The 22,794-nt window shown below is 38.3% G+C and overlaps 2 protein-coding genes across 2 annotated transcripts; one reads left to right on the plus strand and one right to left on the minus strand.

Annotated features, from left to right (window-relative positions):
* The first annotated feature begins 454 nt into the window (after positions 1–454).
* LOC125776167 (nuclear transcription factor Y subunit beta-like) lies at positions 455–9,232 on the plus strand. Its single transcript, XM_049447059.1, has 3 exons — positions 455–541; positions 1,468–2,004; positions 9,209–9,232. The coding sequence occupies exons 1-3, from the start codon at positions 455–457 to the stop codon at positions 9,230–9,232; spliced, it is 648 nt and encodes a 215-aa protein (XP_049303016.1).
* Positions 7,576–22,380, minus strand: LOC105222688 (synaptotagmin-4). Its single transcript, XM_011200112.4, has 4 exons — positions 21,269–22,380; positions 14,511–15,769; positions 12,767–12,841; positions 7,576–12,695 (listed from the first exon to the last, which is right to left on the minus strand). The coding sequence occupies exons 1-4, from the start codon at positions 21,309–21,311 to the stop codon at positions 12,576–12,578; spliced, it is 1,497 nt and encodes a 498-aa protein (XP_011198414.1). The 5' UTR covers positions 21,312–22,380; the 3' UTR covers positions 7,576–12,575.
* Between the last annotated feature and the right edge of the window lie 414 nt (positions 22,381–22,794).

Below are 22,794 nucleotides of genomic sequence, written 5' to 3' on the forward strand. Positions count from 1 at the left end.
GGATGAAAACACTCCAGCTCTGAAAGTATTCGACGCAGTACCCGCCGCGGGAAGCAGAGGAAGAGGAAGACCTCCACTCCGTTGGAAGGACCAAGTGGAAAAGGACCTGGCTTCGCTTGGAATATCCAATTGGCGCCACGTAGCGAAGAGAAGAAACGACTGGCGCGCTATTGTTGACTCGGCTATCATCGCGTAAGCGGTGTCTACGCCAGTAAAGAAGAAGAAGAATTACATGGCATCAATACAGATAGCTGGGATGCCATATTTACGTACTTGTGTTCTATCCGACTACCGGACTATACACTGTCGCTTTGGGAACAATCTCTGGATTCGGATTCAGAGATCCCAAAATGGGTTGAGTTGGACAAGTTTCTAACCAAACGGGTTAAAACGCTTGAGAGAGTATCAAACCTCAAAGGCGAGTTGAGTACTCAACCCAAAATTAAGTCGGCTGATGGTGAAGATCGGATACCAACCTTGCAATCAAGGATTGGATCCAGGCCCATCAATTACCATCACGCCAAGACAAACCATATCAAATGTAAACTATGCTCATCTCAATCACACATTTTGAAAACATGTCAAAGATTCATTGAGATGCAGCCTAACGCACGGTTAAATGCTGTCAGAAAACTCCACGTCTGCCTTAACTGTTTATCAGACTCACATGAAGTCAAAAATTGTAAAAGTATGTTTAATTGCAATAAATGTAAACAGAGACATCACTCTATGATTCATCGGGATCAGAGTGAGGGAATAGCTCAGATATCTGACTGCACAGACACTGCTGAGATTTCCACTAAATCTCATGTGGCCTCTATTAAGGCCAATGTTTCAAATGTGCCTACCAGTCGAAGCATGCTCTTAGGTACAGCCATGGTGACCATATGTCACAACGAGAGCACCTTCACTGTCAGAGCCCTGATTGATTCGGGATCTGAAGCCACCTTCGTAAGCAACAGTCTTCAGAAACGCTTAAATCTGGCAACCAAAAAAGTCAACGCGCGAGTTTCAGGATTGAATAATACCGTATCAGGACGAGTTCAATCGGTATGCTCGATCACAATTGGCTCGCTCCGTAACAAAAGTTTGAAACTAGAAGCGGAAGCTTTGGTACTGCCAAAATTGACTGGACTGCTTCCATCCAGATCAATTAAGTCTTCAATTGTAAAAAGTTTACCCAATATCCCCTTAGCGGATAATAATTTCTATACGAGTCAAAAGGTTGACTTGTTGATCGGAGCGGATCTTTACCCGAAAATCATTCTAAATGGGGTAAAATTGAAAATCTCTGGATCCCTCGTAGCACAACGTACAGTGTTCGGTTGGATTATAACAGGTTCTGTTCCCTCCGAAGAAACCAAGGTAACTGGCAAAGGCCACAAACAAAATTCAACAATAATTCAACAACAAACACAAAATCATTTTTGTAGAGTAAATAATACTAATTTTATATTTACACAACAGAAACAACATCAGCAGAAGCACCAGCTACAACGGGATCAAAGTAACGATGATGGCGAAACAAATGATGCGCCCGGCTCATCGAATCACACCGATACGCATGGTAGCGTCGGTGTGCCGACACTGCCTTCGGCAGCGCTATCATCAGCAACAGCGCGCTATCCACCACCACACCAGCAACACTATGCCACGAGCAACGCAGTGGCGCCACTGTCGGATGCTTTACAACAACAATACGAGCAGCGTTATCAACTGCAAACAGCCTATTATCATCAGCAACAGCAGGCGCCGCCGTCTCAATCGCAGCAAGAAGACCAACATCCGTCTACACAATACCATCATGCGGCGGCCACAACAACAACAGTAAATCAACATGCAGCGCGCAGCAACAGACAAGCAACGCTGTCGACAGCCACACATCACACAACGTACACATCACAAGCAGCAACAACAACACAGCAGCAGCAACCTGCAGCAATGGGGCACGCGTTGACACACGCCACACAGCAACAACAACAACCGTATCAACGGACGTCATCAGTCATGCAAAGCTCTGACCAACGAGGCCTCTCCCGCATACCACATGCCCAAGATCGAGCCAGACTCGAGTCGTCTCGCCGACTTCGGCATGCTGGTAACTTCCTTTCGGATTGGCGGCATGGCAACGATCGACTGAGACTCGATTCGTCTCAGCGACATTGCCCGGACCGAACCAGACTCGATTCGTCTCGTCGGCCACCCCATCCAAAGCGAAGGCGTGGACGAGACGCTCGACGTCAAGCAGATGCACGCCGTATCATCAAGGATAGGCAAGCAGCACTACGGACGTTTACTCCCGGCTCATGTTGCCCGGGTTACAACCAGCGGCAATGGGCCAACTCATCGCCCAAAATACGTCGCTGGGATATATCATATGCGGCGTCGTATAACATCGGCACAATAAAGTGCACTGGCTGTCAACGCTTCTCACATTCACCACCTACCCAGGATCGAGTTAGACTCGAGTCGTCTCGCCGACCTCGGAAGGTGGTGACTTCTATGCAAATTGGCGGCATGGCAATGACCGACTGAGATTCGATTCATCTCAGCGGCATTTCCCGGACCGAACTAGACTCGATTCGTCTCGTCGGCCACCCCATCTGCAAAGAAGACGTGGAAGAGAAAGTGCAGGAGCCAGTTAGTTAAGTTAGTTTTAAGTAATTTATTGTAAACTGCATTTGCAGTAATACTGCAAGGCGGGGAGAATGTTGACGCCGCCCCGCCCAATTTCTTTGCCACGTCTGTATCGGCAGAGCAATCTTTTCTTTTCTCTTTTCGAAGTTTTTTCGAAGTATTAATTCGCGCGCAACTAAACACTTACTAAAAGTTGCGCGCTCTCTCCTGTTGCGACAACCTAGCGATACAGACGTGGTAAGTGTGTTTCCAATTGTTTATATTTAAATATAAGTATTATATAAAACTTTTTGGTTTTTTATTTAATACTCCTGTGGAATCATTTGCGCCGACCGTTTCTCCACGGCCAACCACATCTTGGAACGAGCGAGCACCGTGCTCCACCACCCGAATTATCAGATACGTTCACGGATGTAAACGTGATAAAATTTATAACGACATGAATATGGACATCACTCTGCAACTAAAAGCAGCAAATTTTTTACATATTCAATGTGGTGGATGGAGTAACATTCGTAATGAAGGTGTTGTAAACTTTCTCATATCAAACCTGTATTTGTGAAAAGTTTGTCAACACAGGCCAATCTGCATACAGTACTTATCACAGGAAATTATTAAAATCATGAAGAAATACGGTGAACAAAAATTTTTTGTGTTAATTGGTGACAATGCTGCAAATATGCAAAAGGCGTTCAAAATAGTAAAAGAAGTCTACCCGAATGTTGCACCTATGGGTTGTGTAGCACATAGCCTTCATTAAGTTTGTCAGGATTTTTTAAAATGCGATACCTTACAGAAGAATTACTCAAATATTATCAATATAATCAAAACAAGGATGGAGTCATGTGTAGAAGTTCACGCAAGTGAGGAAAGTTCTCTGATTGCCATTCACTTGGGAGCAGCTCACGACTTCCTGTCTTTGACCAAGTATTCTCTGGATAGCCTAAGAACAACCGTTTGAAGGCGAGCTAAAGTGAGAAGGCGAAACATCCCCTGCATAGGTGCATAGGGTTGTGCGCTGGGTTTGGGACCCGCCACGTAAAAAAAACACCCCCAAAGAAAAGGAAAAAACAGCCTCGGATGAGAAGACCCCCCTTTTGATGACGACCATGGCAAACGAAATACCCCAATCGATGACGATGAAGCAGACGTTCCATTGCCCGACCATGAAGAAGTTCGAATAGCAATTGCCCGCCTGAAAAACGACAAAGCGGCAGGGGCCGATGGATTGGCGGACGAGCTATTCAAACACGGCGGCGAAGAGCTGATAAGGTGCATGCGTCAGCTTCTTTGCAAAATATGGTCGGACGAAAGTATGCTCAACGATTGGAATTTAAGTGTGCTATGCCCAATCCATAAAAGAGAAGACCTCACAATCTGCGCCAACTACCGTGGGATTAGCCTCCTCGACATAGCATATAAGGTTCTGTCGAGCGTATTGTGTGAAAGATTAAAGCCCACCGTCAACAAACTGATTGGACCTTATCAGTGTGGCTTTAGACCTGGCAAATCAACAACCGACCAGATATTCACCATGCGCCAAATCTTGGAAAAGACCCGTAAAAGGAGAATCGACACACACCACCTCTTCGTCGATTTCAAAGCTGCTTTCGACAGCACGAAAAGGAGCTGCCTTTATGCCGCGATGTCTGAATTTGGTATCCCCGCCAAACTAACATGGCTGTGTAAACTGACGTTGAGAAACACCAAAATCTCCTTTAGGATCGGGAAGTTTCAGACAAGGCGACTCCCTATAGTGCGACTTCTTCAATCTGCTGCTGGAGAAAATTATTCGAGCTGCAGAACTTAATCAAGCTGGTACAATCTTTTATAAGAGTGTACAGCTTCTGGCGTATGCTGATGATATTGTTATCATCGGCCACAACACCGGCGCCGTTAGTTCTGCTTTCTCCAGACTGAACAAGGAAGCAACGCAAATGGGTCTGGCAGTGAACGAGGGCAAGACGAAATATCTCCTGTCATCAAACAAACAGTCGTCGCGCTATCGACTTGGCTCTCACGTCACTGTTGACAGTCATAACTTTAGAGTTGTAGATAATTTCGTCTATTTAGGAACCAGAAAAGTAAAGTCCTCTCTCGACGAACAAAAGTCAAACTCTATAAGTTGCTCATAATTCCCGTCCTGCTATATGGTGCAGAGGTTTGGACGATGACAACAACCGATGAGTCGACGTTGCGAGTTTTCGAGAGAAAAGTTCTGCGAAAGATTTATGGTCCTTTGCGCGTTGGCCACGGCGAATATCGCATTCGATGGAACGATGAGCTGTACGAGATATACGACGACATTGACATAGTTCAGCGAATTAAAAGACAGCGGCTACGCTGGCTAGGTCATGTTGTCCGGATGGATGAAAACACTCCAGCTCTGAAAGTATTCGACGCAGTACCCGTCGCGGAAAGAAGAGGAAGACCTCCACTCCGTTGGAAGGACCAAGTGGAGAAGGACCTGGCCTCGCTTCTAACAACAACTTGAGCTAGAATTGTGAAAGAAAAAGGAATCGGTGAACAATTAAAACTGACAGCCAAAATAAGGTGGGGAAGTTTCTTCTATTCAATGCAGAGTGTAATAAAAACTAAAACATCTCTTCAGACCTTAGAAGTTCGTGAAGAAATTAATCTACAAGCCGATATGAAATCACAGTTACTTAGCGAAATATTTTGGGAGCAATTAAATTTAAGCTCAAACATATTTGGTTGCATTACAAAATGGATTTGTAAGCTACAATCAAATGAATTTAATATACACATGGTATATTTCGCGTTTAATGAAATTAAAAGCAAGCTTGAATTAGAGTTTGCTTCAAATATGATACTGAATGATGCCGAAAAAACTGAGCGATCAACCATATTCAACACGCGATTTAAAAAAACCGTACAAGCCGATGATCTTGATCCATCTGAGGAGGTACATAGATGCATTGGAGTTCATTCACACAAAGTCACAGGCGCTAAACATAAATGTAATGGCAGATTTTGCCAACTACAAAGCCAGGAATGATTTCTGGGCAAAAACTTTTGTCTGGAGCTGTTTGGATGAAATTTCTCCAGTAACTTGGTGGAAAGGAATTTGTGGAAGCACGCAATTAAGCAAATTAGCTGTTCGAATAATAACAGCTCCCTGTACTTCAGCTGCTACTGGACTTTCCTTTAGCACCCACAGCTTCATTCATTCCAAAAAAGGAACCGTTTAACAGCAAAAAGAGCAGGAAAAATAACATATATATCGTGCAACTGGAACTCGCTTTTTAAAAACAGTTTTCCACCTTCAGCAGAAAGCACGCACTCCACTCAATTTGAAAATTCCATGAATTCTTCACTAGAATGTACACAAGACGATATACCTTCAACTTCAGACGGGATCACGCATTCTACTCGATATGAATTTTTATCGAATACGGACAGCGACAGCGAGGGCAAATACCTTGGTATTTACATTTAAATACCCAATTTACCTTTTGGGTATTTACCCTTGTCCCATCACTATCTATATACATACAGCTCATAGTTCCATTGAATGCGATATTCGCCGCAGCCAATGCACAAAGAAGCTTTCTCTCAAAAACTCGTTACGTCGACTCATCAGATCCTCATATCAGGAATAATGAGTGACATATAGAGTTTGGTCTTTGTTCGTCGAAAGAGAACTTTTCAAATGTTGTTGCTGTTAATATTATTTAAATAGACGAAATTACCTACGACTTCGAAGTTATGACTATTTGTTTGATATCCAGGGATATTTCGTCTTGCCCTCGTCCCTACCAGATCCATTTAGTACTTCGTTAACGGCGCGGGTGTTGAGGCCGATGATATCAATATGATATATTACCGGGTTCACAATCTCTTGGTGTTATGTTCTCACTGTCATTAAGCAGACTGGAGAAGTGTTCTCTCCATAATTTTAGTATGCTCTGGACATTAATCACTAGATTACATTTGGTTCCTGATTTACTCAATGGAAATTTCGCATTCGTTTCCAAATTAATTCGCATTGAGTCGGTATCATCAGCACCAAAGTTATTTTCTCAAAATGAACTCAGTGCTTTAACATGTAATCAATATAGGAATGTGAAAATATTTTGTCAAAGAAGGGAAGGATATTCTTTTATTGAGATTTGTAAAACATTTCCAAAGCTTAATATGGAAGATTTTGAAGGAAAAGTGTAAAGAGGGAATAAATGATGGTCCTTATATACGGCAGTTATTAATAGATACAGATTTTGTCAAAGTTATGACTATTCTAGAAAGTGAATCGTAAAAAAGTTTTATTTTTATAGTCGAAAATCCCCTCGGTAAACATTAAATACCAAATTATGAAGAAATTGTCCAAAATAAGCTGCGAAACTGTCAAACCCTAGGAACAAACTTGTGTGCCACGTGAGTCTATCTCCGCAATGATCTGAATAAATTTTCGCAAAATTTTGAAAATTATAGTAACGGACAGAGAGACCGGTTTAAGCAGGATGGAAGAATGGTATCAAGGTTGTTGAGATCGTCAATGATGGCAGATTACTGCTGGCCATTAAAAAGATATTGCCACCTGGAAAATTATAAAAGAAAAGCCCATAAAAGGCGTTTTATTCAAATACAACACATTTTTTTCAAAATTTTTCTCTCTGTTTACTTCAATTTATTCTAATTTTTTTTGAAGACAAAAGGGGTATAATACACAAATATGTCATTTGGTTTCAAGTTGTCAGATTTTTGTAGTGCAAAATAGAAATAAAGTTTACAAATAAACGAGAGCAAATCTTAACAGTCCATAGACAGTTTCATGAACTATGGACTCAAATACATACATATGTACATATATCCAAAATCTTATATGGCATCTAGGACAACAACAGCACTTTAGACCAGTGTAAAAAAATCCCCAGCAACCAGCACCAATCACCTTTTAAAACTCGGTTCTACAAAATGTTGTTTTTGTTAAGTTTATTATATTATTTACTCATTTATATAATATGTTTATGTATGTGTGTTTTGTTTCCATTTTTGCAGCTACTCGCTTTTAGTTAATGCATCAATCTTTTTACTTTAAATTCACTTTTTGTAATGTTCATACATTGCATCTGTGTATGGGTGTGGGTGTGTGTGTGTGTACATAGATTTTCATGCATTTATGCAGTGGCAAGCATGTAAACACAAGTAAATATTCTTAAATTAAGACACATACAGGGTGTTCACTTTTCAATTAACTCATGAATGCGTCTGTTTGATTTACATATTTCTTACATTATTTCTGTATGTAGCTCCGGGTTGCTTAAATATATTTAGTATATATAAGTATATATATATAATAATAATTTTCTATCCTTATTAAATACATCCGTTCATATGTAGTCTGCGGCTGTACGCAAAGATTTTACTGTATTATTATTTCTTATGTATATATGTATGTATGCGTACATATGAAGTACATATGTGTTTATGGTTTTTACATACATACTTAAACCATGTAAATATTTTACTATAATTTACATCTAACAGAGTATTTGAGAGAAAGACAACTATGAGTGCTCTATATATCAGTATTTGTATTGTTTTTTTTTTAGTTTCACTTTCTTTTACGAAATATTTATTTATTGAAGTGTTTCTTTGTCAATTTTGTTTTTGCGGCTTTCGGCTTCATATTGTTGGTTGCTTTCGGTTATTTAAAAAAAAAGATACAACTTCTAATGCAATTTGTTACACCTTTTCTTAAGCATATTTCCAACAAGCGCATTTGAACTTTCTAAACTAGGCCTTAAATCGTGAAGAACATTTAAGCCAGCGAAGCTTGAAATAGCAGTATTTGAAGAGTTAAGCCTTGAATCGGAAAGACTATCTTATGCAAAACATTCATCATTGAAGTATCAGTATCTTCAAAACTGTACTTGGAATAGCAAAGAACTTCTAGTCCAAAGCAGTCATCTCTGAAAACGGTATTTGCAGAATTAAGCTCCGAACCGTATTGAGCTTCTAACCTTCCGTTGAAATTTCAAATAGTTTCAAGTCACAGATATACAGAATTTGTTTAATTACTACATGACTTTCTATATACTTGTATGTACATATGTACATACACATAAATACGTATCGTCCTGTAATTTTTGAAATTTGTTTTTGTATTGCTTACGATTCACCAAATCATAATATACATATGGGTATGTAATATCGTAAAATTTCAAGCTGAGATAACCGATGCATATGTAGGTTATCTCTGGGGACGGAAAACCAAAATATTGTTTCAATATGAGTGTTTTCTTTTAGAACGTTTTCCTTTCGCCTGTAAACTTATGAAAAGTAAGTTTACGTTATTTTGCATTCTAAGGGAGGATATGTATGTTAGCAATCGTATACATATCTACGAGGAATGAAGTTTTGGCATTAAGGATTTTGCAAAGTTACTTCCAACGCAGTACATAACTAAAAAGTGTGTGGAATAGTATATCAAAATTTTTCTAATCTATTCCTCTGAGTAACATACATATATGTACATACATATGTATGTGGTTTCACATTTCAAGGCTTTTACTCCAGTATCATGTAAGTATATTTGTTTACCTTTTAGGATGTGCAGCAAATGAGTGAGTAAAGCTTTCATAAAGTGAATAGTGTAAATGGTGTATGCCATAAAACATGAAACAAACAAGCTGGGAAGTTTCTTGATTTTTCAAATTGAATATTATTGAACAATTAAAAAATTATCAAAACAAAAACAAACGTTAATTTCAGCCTCACCGAAGCTATAATATCCTTCACGGCATAATGGAGTATAAAAAGAACTTTATCGTGAGTTGGATAGTTCAGTTTACATGGTAGCTGTATGCTCTGGTGAACCGATCTGAACAATTCGTTGGGAGATTGTGGCGATGTTTTCGTGAAGATATGGCAACAAATACAAAGGCTCAAGCCTTGATCGTTCAGTTTGTACAGCATATATGCTATGCTTGTCCGATATTGACGGTTCCGACAAATGCGCGACTTCGCACACACACAGTCATGGCTAAATCGACTTAGATCGCCACGCTGACTATTTACGAGTATATATATACATATGTATATAAGAATATACTTTATAAGGAACCCGAAGTTTCTTTTGGGTGATACAAACCTTGCTGCAAAATTTAATATACGCTGAACCCTCTTTGTTTATGTATTTATGGCTTAAACTAAAGCCTTATGAAATTTTGTAAGGAGGGGTTCAGAGGCTGCAATTCATATTCACAAGAATTCAAGAAGTAACATCAATATTATCAATATGTTAGAAGGAAAAACCCCCCAGAAAAATATGATGGTGTCGCTACAGATGGAGTCTTTGATCTAAATATTGTGTATCATCGGAAATTTGTTAAAGCAACTGAAGTTCACTTAAGTTAATGCTGTCATTCTTAAGCATCGGAGCACTTATGCGCATTAACTTAGGCTATAGTGGCGTATTAGCGCAGATATTTGTATGGTGCGTTTAGAGAAATTTTCATTTGCGTTAGCCTATATGCTTCTGATTGCACTTACATATAGTATATGTTTGTATGTTTGTATGTAATAGTTATGGACTTTAAACTTTTTTGAGCGGCATTTATTTACAAGTACATATACATACTTATGCATACTTATGTATTTTAGCATAGGTGTGACTGCATGTGGAATATACGAGTACGTATCTGTATGTATATATTTCTAGTTTTCTAATTTATGTTGACTTGCTCGCAAAATAATTACGCGTGTGGCTTCATGTGAGTGTGTATGTATTTACAGGACATAAATATGTACATATATTATATGTATGAGCCAAAGCACAGTTATTACTAGCTGAGTTTATATAGTAATTCATTCGATTTCCTTTGGCTTCACGTGCTTTACTTTATTTGCATTGTGTTGAAGTATTTATGATTTCTTTACTAATTTAACGAAATTGCCAATTTCATTTAACATACTGTTATATTTCATCGCTTTTCATTTTATCATTTTTTTATTATTTATATTTAAACTGGTCAAACAATGCGTTGAGTATATTTTTTAAATGTCGTAATATCAAACTAATATACATACGTATTCCAGCGTTTTACAAACAAACATATCTACCAAGTACACATGTGCATATGTATGTATGTATGTACATGCGTACGGTTGTTTTGAGTTATTTCTCTTTTATTTAACATCTATAGCATTTATTGTACTGCTGACGGTTCGGTATCTGTTACGGTTTTGCACACTCACAGCTATTAAAACTACACTTTAAGCTTCACTTTAAGCTTATTACTCCACACATATGCGTATGTGTATTTTTAATGTTTCAGATTTGTGGTTTCCCAGTTGAAGCATGCTGCATTTCCCACCTAATCTGCAACATTTGAATGTATGTATGTATTATGTACTTATCTACATATATGTATATGCGTGTGCTTAACTACTTTAAAAACGGTTGCGTATTAAATATGCTTGTACGTATGTATGTATGTGTATTCGAAAAAATATTGAGTGCCGAGACATATTTATTTGACTGGGGTTTTCCGAAAGAATTCTGTATTTACGTGTGTTGGGCATTGGCTTATACGTATGTATGTATGTGTAATCGAAAAAATATTGAGTGCCGAGACATATTTATTTATTAGACTGGGTTTTTCTGAAAGAATTCTGTATTTACGTTGATTGGGCATTGGCTTGCAGTAGTTTATAGGTTGAGAAGACTACAGATTATTATGGAAAGTTATTGTGCAGGTTTTGACTTTCCCTTTTTTTGTTTTTGTTTTACAGTATTACGCTTATTTTGTATGAGCAAGTATCTGTTGTAACTTGTTTTATCAAGACAGTCATAAAACAGTTTTCAATATGCTAAAATGTTAGTTGAGAATATTTTTGCTGTGTTAAACAAACTTAAGTTTTTCAAAAAAAAAGTTAGTATGTGTTGAAAATGCGCAAAAACTGTTTTTTAACCGCAACTGCGTAGCAATTTCGCGCCTCCGTTCTGTATATTTATATATGTAATTGAGTATTATATTTTACAAATAATTTCTTACAGTCTGCTAAATATTCATACAACTATTTTTTACACAAACATATTTTACATATTTTGAATATAATTTGGTGTTTTCTTTGCGAAACTCTTAAAATTCCAAAAAAATATAATATTTATATAAAGAAAAGCTTACTTGTTTAACATTCAAAAGGCTTTAAATTAGGCAGAGAAAAAAAATTTCTTATTTTTCTTACAAAGCACATTATTGTATGAAAATTAAACGCCTTTAAAGCGTTTGTGGTAATTTTTAACTTAAATTAAGGGCAAAACGCGGAAACAAAAGTTTTTAAAAACAGAAAAAGCACGCAGTTATCTAGAAAGAATGTCTTCCATCTAAATATTATCGTAAAATTACATAAAAATTTTCTACTAATTGAAATCCTTTGCTAAGAAATCCACACACTTCTACTTTAATTGCGTTTCACTTCATCAATTTCTTTTAAAAGTATGTAAGTGTAAGTTTTTTTATAAATTCAACATTTGATTGTGTGTGTGTGTTTCTGTTATCTCTCCATGTTTGGAACTGCGTTGCTAATACGTACAGGTTTATGCTTATATTACAGTTATAGGTGAGCATGCTGTTGCACTTTTATAATCGAAAGTTGATTTATAAGTTTTGCAAACTTGCGCTTTCATTAGTAATTGGAATTATGAACTTCATTTGGTTCAAACTCTTTTGTACGCGTTTAGCATATAAACATACATATATTTGCTTACATCTGTATTGTGTGTGGTATGTTTACACATACATATGTATGTATGCGTAAGTGGTTTTGCATTACTTTAACATAATTTAGCAGGTTTTATATTTTCAGTACAAAATCTGTGCCCACAGCAGAAATACATTTCAAGCCGAAAATAGTTTTCGTCTATTTTTCCTCCACTTTTCATTGTTTTACTGTAACTTGTTGTTGTTATCTTACTCGTTGAGCTTGTGCCATTCGGCAATTTGTCTTCGTGGTGAATTACACACTTCATTCCAGTGGTTCAGCGCTGTGCCACCAGAGTTTGGACCGCCAAGTTCCAAACGACCAATTACCTAGCAAAGGTGAATGAAACGTTTATTTTTCAGTTATTTGTTGTGATTTCAATTTTGGTCAGCAAGCTTACCTCATTCTTGGTAACCCGATCCCAGTCCAAAAGCATCAACTCCAGTGAAACACCGTCGAGTGTGGCGCCGATACCCTGAAAATGGCAACATATTCGAAATAAAGATATTTCATACGAAGGAATATGCAAAGTACCGTACGTATAACTATATAAGTATGTGTGTAAATATTCAATGTATTAAACGTATGTTTTAGTAACTTAGGTCCTAAGGAGCACTTCTTAATCGTAATGTTGAACAAGGAATTAAAGCACAGATTTAAACAAGATAAATCGTTAAGTTCGGTTACACCGAAGCAATAATACCCTTCACATATACAAACGATTCCATACAAGAACGTGGATTTGATCATTGTATGGCAGCTTTTGTATAGTCACCTGATCTGAAAAATTTCTTCAGAAATTGCGTTATTGCCTTAGGTGATAACACTAACAAATCATTCAACAAATCTGAACGAAAAATTTGCGTGAAAATTTTCTTAATATGAAAGCTTACAAAATACAGCTTGTTCAAGAATCGCTTCGCTCCATAAGCTATTGAAAAGTTCAAAGAAGTATCGATGTTTTCGATCCAAATTTTGTTCAAAGATTGAAATAAACCAAATTGCCGCATTTGGGACAAAGAGGAAAGTGAGGGGATTCAAGAGCTGCCATTTTATCCAGAAAAAAACAACGGGTGGGCCGGTAGAATCATCGGTCTGATGCCGGTGAGAACGTAACCGTCAAGGACGACCGTTATCGTGCCATGATAACCGACTATGTGATGCCTGAAATTGAAACACGTGATCTCAGCGACATTTGGTTTCAATTAGACGGCGCCACTTCCCACAAATCTCATCAGTCTATGGATTTATTGAGAGAAGACTTCGATGAGCAGATCATTTGACGTTTTGGGCCGCCCGATTGGCCACCAAGTTGTGATATCGCACCGTTACACTTTCTCCAATCTATGCGGACAAGCCGGCTTTGATTCAGGCCTTGGAGCAAAACCCAAAGCATGTCATTCGTCAAGTACCACTCAAAGGGATCGAATGAGTCATCGTAAATTTGACTCAACGGATGGACCATCTGAGACGTAGCCGCGGTCAACAGAGATAATTTCAAGTTTCTGTATTTTTTTAGTAGGGAACCTCCAAATGGATCACCCCTTGCACGTTGTCAAATAAAAAAGTTTTCCATGTAAGGCTTATATTTTGGTCGTTCAGTTTGCATAGCAGGTAAATGCGGTTGTGACAAATGAGCTACTTCTTGGGGAGAAAAGGCTGTGTGCAAAATTTCAGATAGAGATCTTAAATACTGAGGCACTAGTTCCCGTTTAAAATTAATCCAGTACTCATCGCAATAGGGCTAACTGAATTAATTTGGATCTTTACAATTTATTTGTACTATGCCTTGAATACATTATTAACTAAGTTTTTCTCATATTTAGCAGATTTATGGTAAATATCCAACTTAAAGTTAATGGGTGGAGGGAAACGTCTTCCATTATATGGGAAGTAGCTAAGGACATTACAGTTAACTTATCTAGAAATTATGCAGATTTGAGAAATAGTTAAAAGACTATTCGAAGAAAAATGTACTGGTCCACGTACATTTTCCACACAAAATCTTAACTTTCTAATTATTGTATCAATCAATACAAAAATAAAATAAAATACAGTCAAATCAAAGTACCAGTACAAAGTATATCTGTAAACTTAACACACTTTGGAAATTTTCTGGATAAAAATTTGAATTTGTCACTCACCTCTGCAGCAGGTATGTCGAACGCGAAACTTTCATTAAATACTGGACTCAGTGTGCGCTTCTTGACGTGAGTCTTCTTCTTCGCAATGCGTTGTCCATTATACAACAAATAGATCTTAACGTATGGATCAGCTAAACCGGTCACGTCCATGCGGGGCAAATTGCGGGCCTTCAATAGGACAACAGTCAAACGACCGGCAGCTGGTTGCCAGCACAGTGAAATCAACAACTCGCCACGTCCTTGAGCACGAATCTTTAAACTGCGTGGCTGTATTTCCTTGCTAATGGAAAGTGCCTCCTTGGAGATGTCTCCGATTTCAATGGATGATAATGGACAAACTACCTCGCCAATGACATCATCACGCGAATAACGATCGAAGCTGAGTATAACGAAGTGCAGCGACATGTTCTGTAGATCGCTGATATTCAAACCGTAAAATGTGAAATCCTCATCATATACTGGATTGCGTGTATTGCGTACAACGCGAGTCTTCACCTTATGTTGTTTGTCGGGCAACAGTTGAAGTTTTACATACGGATCGGTGGCAGTTTGAGTACGTCCATTCAAGCCTGTCGGTAAGTCATTAGAACCGTTGGAACCGTTTTTGTTGCCATTGCTGTTACTGCCACCATCACCACTAGCGCCATTACCGGTACCGGAACCGCCACCACCACTCTTACAGGGTAAGCCGCGGCAACGTATAATCGAGACCATCAATGCATTGCGTTCGGCCAAATAGCGTAACTTAAAGTAAATCGTGCCTAATTTTCCATACTGATCGATAGTCAATTCCTTGGCTGTGTCTTCCATGGCACTCAAATGATGGTGATGATAGTGATTGTGACCATTATTGTTGCCATTACCACCCGTGGTCTGACCAACGACGGTGGCGTGTGTCTCAATGGTAGGGGAATGCTTCTGTTCCCCGTTCATTAGCTGGCGACTGTGTCGGGTTGGTTGTATCTCATCTTCCTCCACATATTTCATAGTCGGCGGTGCAATCGGGGAGGTGGTCTGATCTTGCATTGGTTGCAAAATGCCCAATTGTTTGGTGCCGGTCGGTGATGGAGATTTTTTCAGATAGTGTGGTGGTTGGCCGCTTGGCGAGCGCACAGCAGTTGGGCGCCGCGTTGGCTGAAAGGGAAATGATGCGTCATGCTGATTCTGCTTACGGTTGCGTGCACGTATTCGCTTTGCGCAAATGTATACCACAGCTGAGAGTGCTGCAGCGGCAGCAAACCCCAAAATCGCTGGAATTACTGTGAAGAATAATTTATATAATTCGATTTTATTTGGGTTTCATTTATGATATATTTGATTATCATTAAATATTTGTGGTAATCAGTATATAATTTAAAGAAATATGGTAATAAGCAGCAGCCTGTACCTGCCAAATTATTTGTTTAATGCAACATTCTTTAGGCCCGGGTTCTTCATCAAAGTATCAAAATCAAGTAGTGTGGATAGTTATAATTAAAAAAATATATTTATTTATTGTTTTATTCGATGATTATTTATAATAATAGCCATTAAGCGTTATTCAATGTTCCCACCAAGAACTTATACTAGGGGCAACCAGAAAGGGTATAACTCAATATACATAGTTGTGTCTTTCTTGTAAATAAAATTCATATAATTTATATGTATGTACATATGTAAATATATGGAGTAAAGTCAGCAAGATGTTCGAAAATACTGATATTAGTTATACAAGTATGTGGCTAGATGAAGTGTTCATCCACCATTTTATATTATAAGCGGTATAAAGTCTTCTGAAGGTTCGAAAATGTTTGTATTGTATTTGGTTTTGGTTCGATTTGGACAATTCTCAAATTATGCTATGTGCGAAGTATCCGTGGTTGTTTCATATTTCGTTCACTGTGACATATTTTTAGTTATTGTGGCTAAGGTGATATGTTCATTAAACTTATTAGAAGGCGGAGCCACGCCTACTTTTTCAAAAGTTTACTTGCTTTGTCGCCAGAAGCCATATCTTTGCCGTGAAGGGAGCAGACGGTCAAAGTCTTCGAAAGGCTTAGCTTGGGCTATGGCAAACATGGAGGAAAGCCGGTCATAAGTACTATACGTCGCGACCACAATTCAAATAGGATTCGAGACTTGCAAACCGGATCGAGGAAGGAATTGCAGTCAAAAAGCAGCAGTCTGCTGGTCCAGTTAAACGACCGAGGAGAAAGAACAACACTTAAAAGACAAACGTCAGGTTCGAGCGGAATAGACCCTCTACGTACAGGGCGGCGGCAGCTGCCAGCGAGTGTGCCAAGTGACATTTATTCGTGGAAGTCATTGACGGAAGCAAACTCTCTTGGACAGATTAATAACGAAAAATAGAGAGCGATAGAGCTGGTACTGCTGGATGTGGTCTTCGCATGTTTAGAAGACCCGAGCTCGCCTCTCACTGGTATGGGTGAAATAATTGGTTGCAAAGCTTTAATGTTTGAGAGAGGAAGCCGTTCTGGAAAAAAAGTCGCCAATAAATAATAATAATTACATAATTTGCATAATTCCCGAGTGCAATTACCAAAATCAGTGTTCGGTTTTTTTTTTTTGGCGATCGCTATCCGTAAAAAAAAGTTATCAAGCTCTTAAAAAATCACCCTTTATATTAGTCTAAATTATTCTTTAGATAACCTGACTAACTGCCGTAAATGATGAAAGGGATTAGACGCTACTCCTTACATTCTATTACTTGCTACACGATGGTGAAGCGCCATCAAAACAACTGCGAAGATTGGTGAATGTGGAAAAACCTATGTAAAAGACCCCTGGAACAGCTTCTACGAGAAGTCAAAATCAACCGAGGTAGCTAGGCTTAGGAAATTACTATTATATACAAGCACCCGAAAATGTGGAGAGTGGACTGGATGCAAGTAAAGAACTACTCACAGCCCTGGTCAACATGGATTTTCCAGAGTATTGACGCTATAAATCTCCAACTTGAAGGACGTAGTGCAGAATGTCTCCCTACCGCTTCTATGGGCTAATACGAGTATATCGAAAGCACGGTGCGCAAATACGAAGGGTAGATCAAGGCCAGTATAATCTAACCTAACCTATTTGTGGGAGTTGCCAAGAAATGGTGTAACTTTATTATAATGCCTTATTTAGAACATGTGTTGGAAAGTTACATTCCTTTTTCAATATACGAATGATTTGAAGCGTAGATCTTTTTCATTCAAAGATGTCGAACTATGTGTCTGACAAAGTGTTTCCCGGAGAGTTCCTATTCATTAGCCGATAGTCATCGTATTTTGATGGAAGTTTGTAATGAACATACAATAGTTAAGCGAAGGTTCCAAAAGTGGTTTGAAGCACTTGAATGTGGTGTTGGCTTGGAAGGCGAATGTCCTGGGCGACCAAAAACAATTTGAAGTTGAGGAACTGGAAGCATTACTCGCCGAAGATTGTTGTAAAACAAAAGAATATGTCGCAGAATCTTTGGAAGTCACTCAAGCAGTCATTTTAAAACTTTTAAAAGCAGCCGGATACACTCAAAAGAAGGAGGCAAATTGGGTGCCATATGAATTGAAATTAAGGGACGTCGAAAGGCTACCAAAAGAAGTGGTTTTTTCATCGGATTGTGATTGATGAGGAATAATGAATGTATTACGGGAAATTTAAATGAAAAAAATGTTATGTGAAACCTTGTCTATCAGCCAAAATAACGCAAAGCCGAATATTTGTAACGCCATGGAAATGCTCTGTATTTGGTGGGATCAGAAGGGCGTGCTGTATTATGAGCTTCCAAAAGTGGGTGAAATCATGAATATATATCGCTACGACAAAAAATCTTTAAATTAAAGAGAGCATTTGTCGAAAAACCACATGAATTTGGGACTAAACACGAGGCAATCATTTTGAAACCCTCGGGCTCAAGTTTGAAAATCAGTAAAAACAACTATTTGGGAAAAAAGACGTTGAGAAATTTTGTCTCACCCGCCTTGTAGCCACGACCTTGTCCCGTTTGACTGTCAGTCCAGTCGGATCACAACGCCCGCACTGGTATACGGTTCACTTTAGATCAGGATATCAAAAATTGGCTTGCTTAATTCTTGACCAAGCCGGCACAGTTGTTTTGCGATGGAATGTATGTATAAATTGCCTGAATGACGAAATGTGAGCGTTTAACTAACGAAAATCGCCAAGCTCAAAGGCGCCAAGCTCACATCTAACCTTAGCGCCCATCTAACCTTAGCACCTGCTACAAACAAAAGTTTGACATGGGAGTCTCCACATCCGCAATATTTTCAGTATTAAAAATCCGTTATTTTCTCCTGTCCCTATCCTGTTTAAATTATGAGGATTGTAAAGTACTTGAATATCACAGAAATATTTAATTTTCCAATCAATATGAAAGAGTTCCGACGAACGGTAGTTATTACTCCTTGCAGTTAAAGGATGTCTTTTGCAGAATATTTAGTAAAAGAAATCTAAAAGCATTATTATTTTTGCAGACAATTCTAAAGAATGTAGGCTTCTAAAGTGAATCGCATTGCATTTACATTTATCAATTCTTGGAATTAATCTTTTATTCACATATACTATATATGTCGAGTTTATCACCAATTTACTTTATGTACATATATTGCGACATTTCCGCCATTTGATGTTATAAGCCTTTGTTTTCTTTAAATATTTCAACGCAAAGAGTATTCGGTTATCCTTCTTCTTCTTCTTTACTGGCGAAGACACCGCTTACCCGATTATAGCCGAGTTAACAACAGCAAGGCTGTCGTTGAATTTTCATTGGTACTGTTTGTACGTGGTGGGTCCCAAACCCAGCGCACAACCCTGCGGAGGGAAGGTTTCGCCTTCTCACTTTAGCTCGCCTTCAAACGGATGTTCTTAGGCTACCCAGAGGATACTTGGCCAAAGATCGGAAGTCGTGAGCTGCTTGAGTCATATGTAAAATAATCGTTTCTGGCCACTCCCAAGTGAATGGCGATCAGAGAACTTTCCTCACTTGCGTGAACTTCTACACACGACTCCATCCTCCGGCAGTTACTAATTTCGGAGATATGAGTGTATTTTAACTCAGAGTGTTTTTCTCGAAACGCTCTGCATTCGTAAATACATTTTATAGGACCTGCAATGTTTCCTTCAGCGGAGCATCAAACATTGTGGCATATGCCATGTTCAGGGGATAAAAATAGGCTTTTTTACTTGCCAATGGATATAAACTCTCAGAGGTTTCAGTAATACTGATAACGTTTAAGTTCGTTAGCATAAAACGAGGCTCGTCATCTTCTAACTACTAACGAATATTTTCAAGTTCCTTGAAGAAGTATATCCCTGGATATCAAAGTAAACATTTAAAAATGTCTTCCAGGAATATTTGTGTGAAAGCTGGTATAAAGTTCGATCTAGCTCACAATCAAGCGATTCATTTCATCAGTATGTAGTTAATGAAAAGTGTAGAAGATTTCCAAATATCTTTCGTATTATCTTAATCCTCCTGAACAGGTTATCGTCTTTAGACCCACTTTTGGGCTTTTACTGCAAAAATGGCAAAGGAAAGCTGCAAGATCGGTATAACTAGTTTAGCCGAAAATTTGTTTTTCTTTAAACTGATTTGCACTTTAAAATTTGTGTATATATTAGGGTGGTTCAAAAAATCGAAAACTTTTTTCGCTTGGCACTCTGAAAAATAGGTTCTTAGACTCATCTAAACTGGGTCCTTAGACACCTCTAAAATAGTCTCTACAAATATGACCTCTTAATTGAAATGGGAAGGTCTTTCGCCTTAAAGTTTTCTATTTTTTGTTATTATCAGATAGAGAAATTCAAATCTCGCTTTGGAAAAGCTTTTGACCCTGCCTAGCATATACATATCGCTCATTTGCTGCAAGACCGGCATAAATCAAAAAACGTGATTTTTGAGTTAATGATGCAGAATTGTTCGTTATATCATACATCATGTTGAGTGACAAATTCATATGAATACCTCTTATATGCTCCGCTTGAGAAGAGGTGTAAGGTTGGAGTCAGTTGAAAACTTTAAACGCGTTTTCTGGAGAATCGATTTTTTTGACTTATGCCGGTCTTGCAGCAAATGAGCGATATATTATACTTGAAGAGACTTTTTTAGAGGTGTTTAATTAAGGATCTATTTTTCAGAGTACCAAGCGAAAAACAATTTTCGTTTCATTACCCACTCGGAGTTCTTTTGTATCGAACTTTTTTTGGTATTGGGATAAGAGAATACAAAATATTTGCTTTTTAAAAGCATTAGATTGTCTTTAGCTGAAAATATTTCACAAAAACTTAATTAATGGCAGCTATATGCTATAGTAGTTCGATCAGAACAGTTTCTCGAGGATTATACCGTTCTCTTGTACAATAATCCATGTTAACTTTCGTGAAGATATCTGGTCAATTAGAAAAGATTTTTATACGAGAACTTGATTCTGATCATTCAGTTTGTATGTGAGCTGTATGCCATGGACATACATATGTTATGAAATGGACATATGTATGCAAAATTTAGAGCGACATCTCAAAAAGTGACTAAACCGACTCAGTTTGTCTTGCTGAATATTTATAAATAAATTTTATGGGGTGCCGACGATTACTTCTGGGTTATACAAACTTCTTGACTAACTTAATATACACTGTTCAGGGTATGAAAAGAGAATGCCACGCAAAATTTGCTCGACTGTTGCACATCTCAGGTTATGTTCACGTAATGCCTAGAAATATGCAATATTCTTGGCTTTTTAGCTACACTACATTGCACTTACTTGTCTCCATGGAGCTGACATCTGGGCTATACTCGTCGCCCATCTTGATTGCAACAAATCTGTTAATGCGTCGATTCTTAGTTGTATTTGTTGTTGTCGTGCTGAGTGTTCACCACGAGCTTGTTGACGTTGTTGAATAACGCGTATTGAATTTTTTTTTTACCGAAATCTATGAAAACTCCCAAGCGCATCTACATCTACGCATCAAACGTTTAGGTAATTTCTTTTACTAATCACAAATAACTATTTTATTGTTTTATCTGAGCTTGATTGGGTTAATGCGCGTTGCGTTTGAAAACTTCGAAAAACGTAATCGATTTTTCCAATATGGCTCACACGAATAAACAAGCAGCTGTAATTACTATTCGCTGAATCGAAGAGAATTGTCTTCGCGATTCCCGAAGTTGTCGTCCTCGTCGTCGTCGATGTCGTATTTATCTACGGTGTGTTGTTGAGCTGCTGTTCCCAGACGAGTTCCATACGCTCTAGCGTGTTCCTTCGAAATCTATGCTTTGTACTTTGTACTTGGTGGTGGTAAGGATGTTTGTTATTGGTTTTGTTGTTACTGGTGAGGGTGGGTTTTGCCGCGGACAATTGCGGTTACGCGATGCCTGCAGGTAGCAAGGATTGTATGAATCACACTTTTTACTATAGGCCGCTTTCGTCGCTTGCACCTCGCCAACTCTTTCAATGACTTAGTGAGTAAGCCAAGTTGGTGATTTTTTTCGAAAACAAATACTTTCAAATTTTACCTTAATACTCTCTTATTATTAAAAATACTTTTACTTTTTGTTTTGAATTTTATAATATTATGTGTGCTGTACTCTTCAATTGTGTTGGTGTTTCGTATTTCGTATTTCACTGTCTAATTATTTTTGCGTATTACGCGTAGGTTCGGCTTGCGCAGGTAATACTTGTTAAAACTTTTAGTTTTACACAGTGTAGTTCGCACTTCAAAAACTGCAGTTTACACTTTTCCTAAATTCCTAGTATACTTTTAGGCTTATCGAAAAAATGCGTATAGCAGAATTTTTAACACTTTGCAAATGTGTTGGCACAGCGCGCGTTAGCGTCGATATTCCGATTGTAGTCGTCTTCGTCTGCTGCGAGTTCACGAGTATTTACTGTTACAACTGGCCGTTGACTTCGTCGTGATGCGTTGCATTCAGCGAGTTCGAGTCCATAAAATCATTAAACTGGCACATGCGCGGTGCAGCGCTTATTAGTTGGCTCGTGAAGAAAGCTAAGTCCATACGCTTTTGGCAGTTTACAGCGACGAACAAAACAAATATTAACGAGTTGCATATTTTGTTTACCTGACGATTGTTGGTTTACGTTTTGACAACGAGTAGCGAATATTTTGTGTAGTGGAGACCTCATATCTCTACACAAAGAAATAAAGCGCTAACAACTGTTCACATCGCAGCATAAAACATTTAGTTTAACATAAAATAGACAAATCAAGCTAGAGTGTCAATTTCTATTCTCCACACATTCAACAAAAGTTGAAATACCACTGGATATCT

Source organism: Bactrocera dorsalis, chromosome 2 (genome assembly GCF_023373825.1).
Source record: "Bactrocera dorsalis isolate Fly_Bdor chromosome 2, ASM2337382v1, whole genome shotgun sequence".
NCBI classification, from domain to species: Eukaryota; Metazoa; Arthropoda; class Insecta; order Diptera; family Tephritidae; genus Bactrocera; species Bactrocera dorsalis.

What these genes read in the sequence shown, in the direction of transcription:
- LOC105222688 (XM_011200112.4), bottom strand. Translation starts at nt 21,311, where the DNA reads ATGGGCGACGAGTATAGCCCAGATGTCAGCTCCATGGAGACAA. An exon ending in TCGACATACCTGCTGCAGAG is followed by an intron (nt 12,842 to 14,510) that starts GTGAGTGACAAA and finishes TGCCATTTTCAG; the next exon opens with GGTATCGGCGCCACACTCGA. An exon ending in ATCGGGTTACCAAGAATGAG is followed by an intron (nt 12,696 to 12,766) that starts GTAAGCTTGCTG and finishes CACCTTTGCTAG; the next exon opens with GTAATTGGTCGTTTGGAACT.
- LOC125776167 (XM_049447059.1), top strand. Translation starts at nt 455, where the DNA reads ATGGTGAAGATCGGATACCAACCTTGCAATCAAGGATTGGATCCAGGC. An exon ending in CAAGACAAACCATATCAAAT is followed by an intron (nt 542 to 1,467) that starts GTAAACTATGCT and finishes TTTACACAACAG; the next exon opens with AAACAACATCAGCAGAAGCA. An exon ending in CGTATCAACGGACGTCATCA is followed by an intron (nt 2,005 to 9,208) that starts GTCATGCAAAGC and finishes TTTACCTTTTAG; the next exon opens with GATGTGCAGCAAATGAGTGA.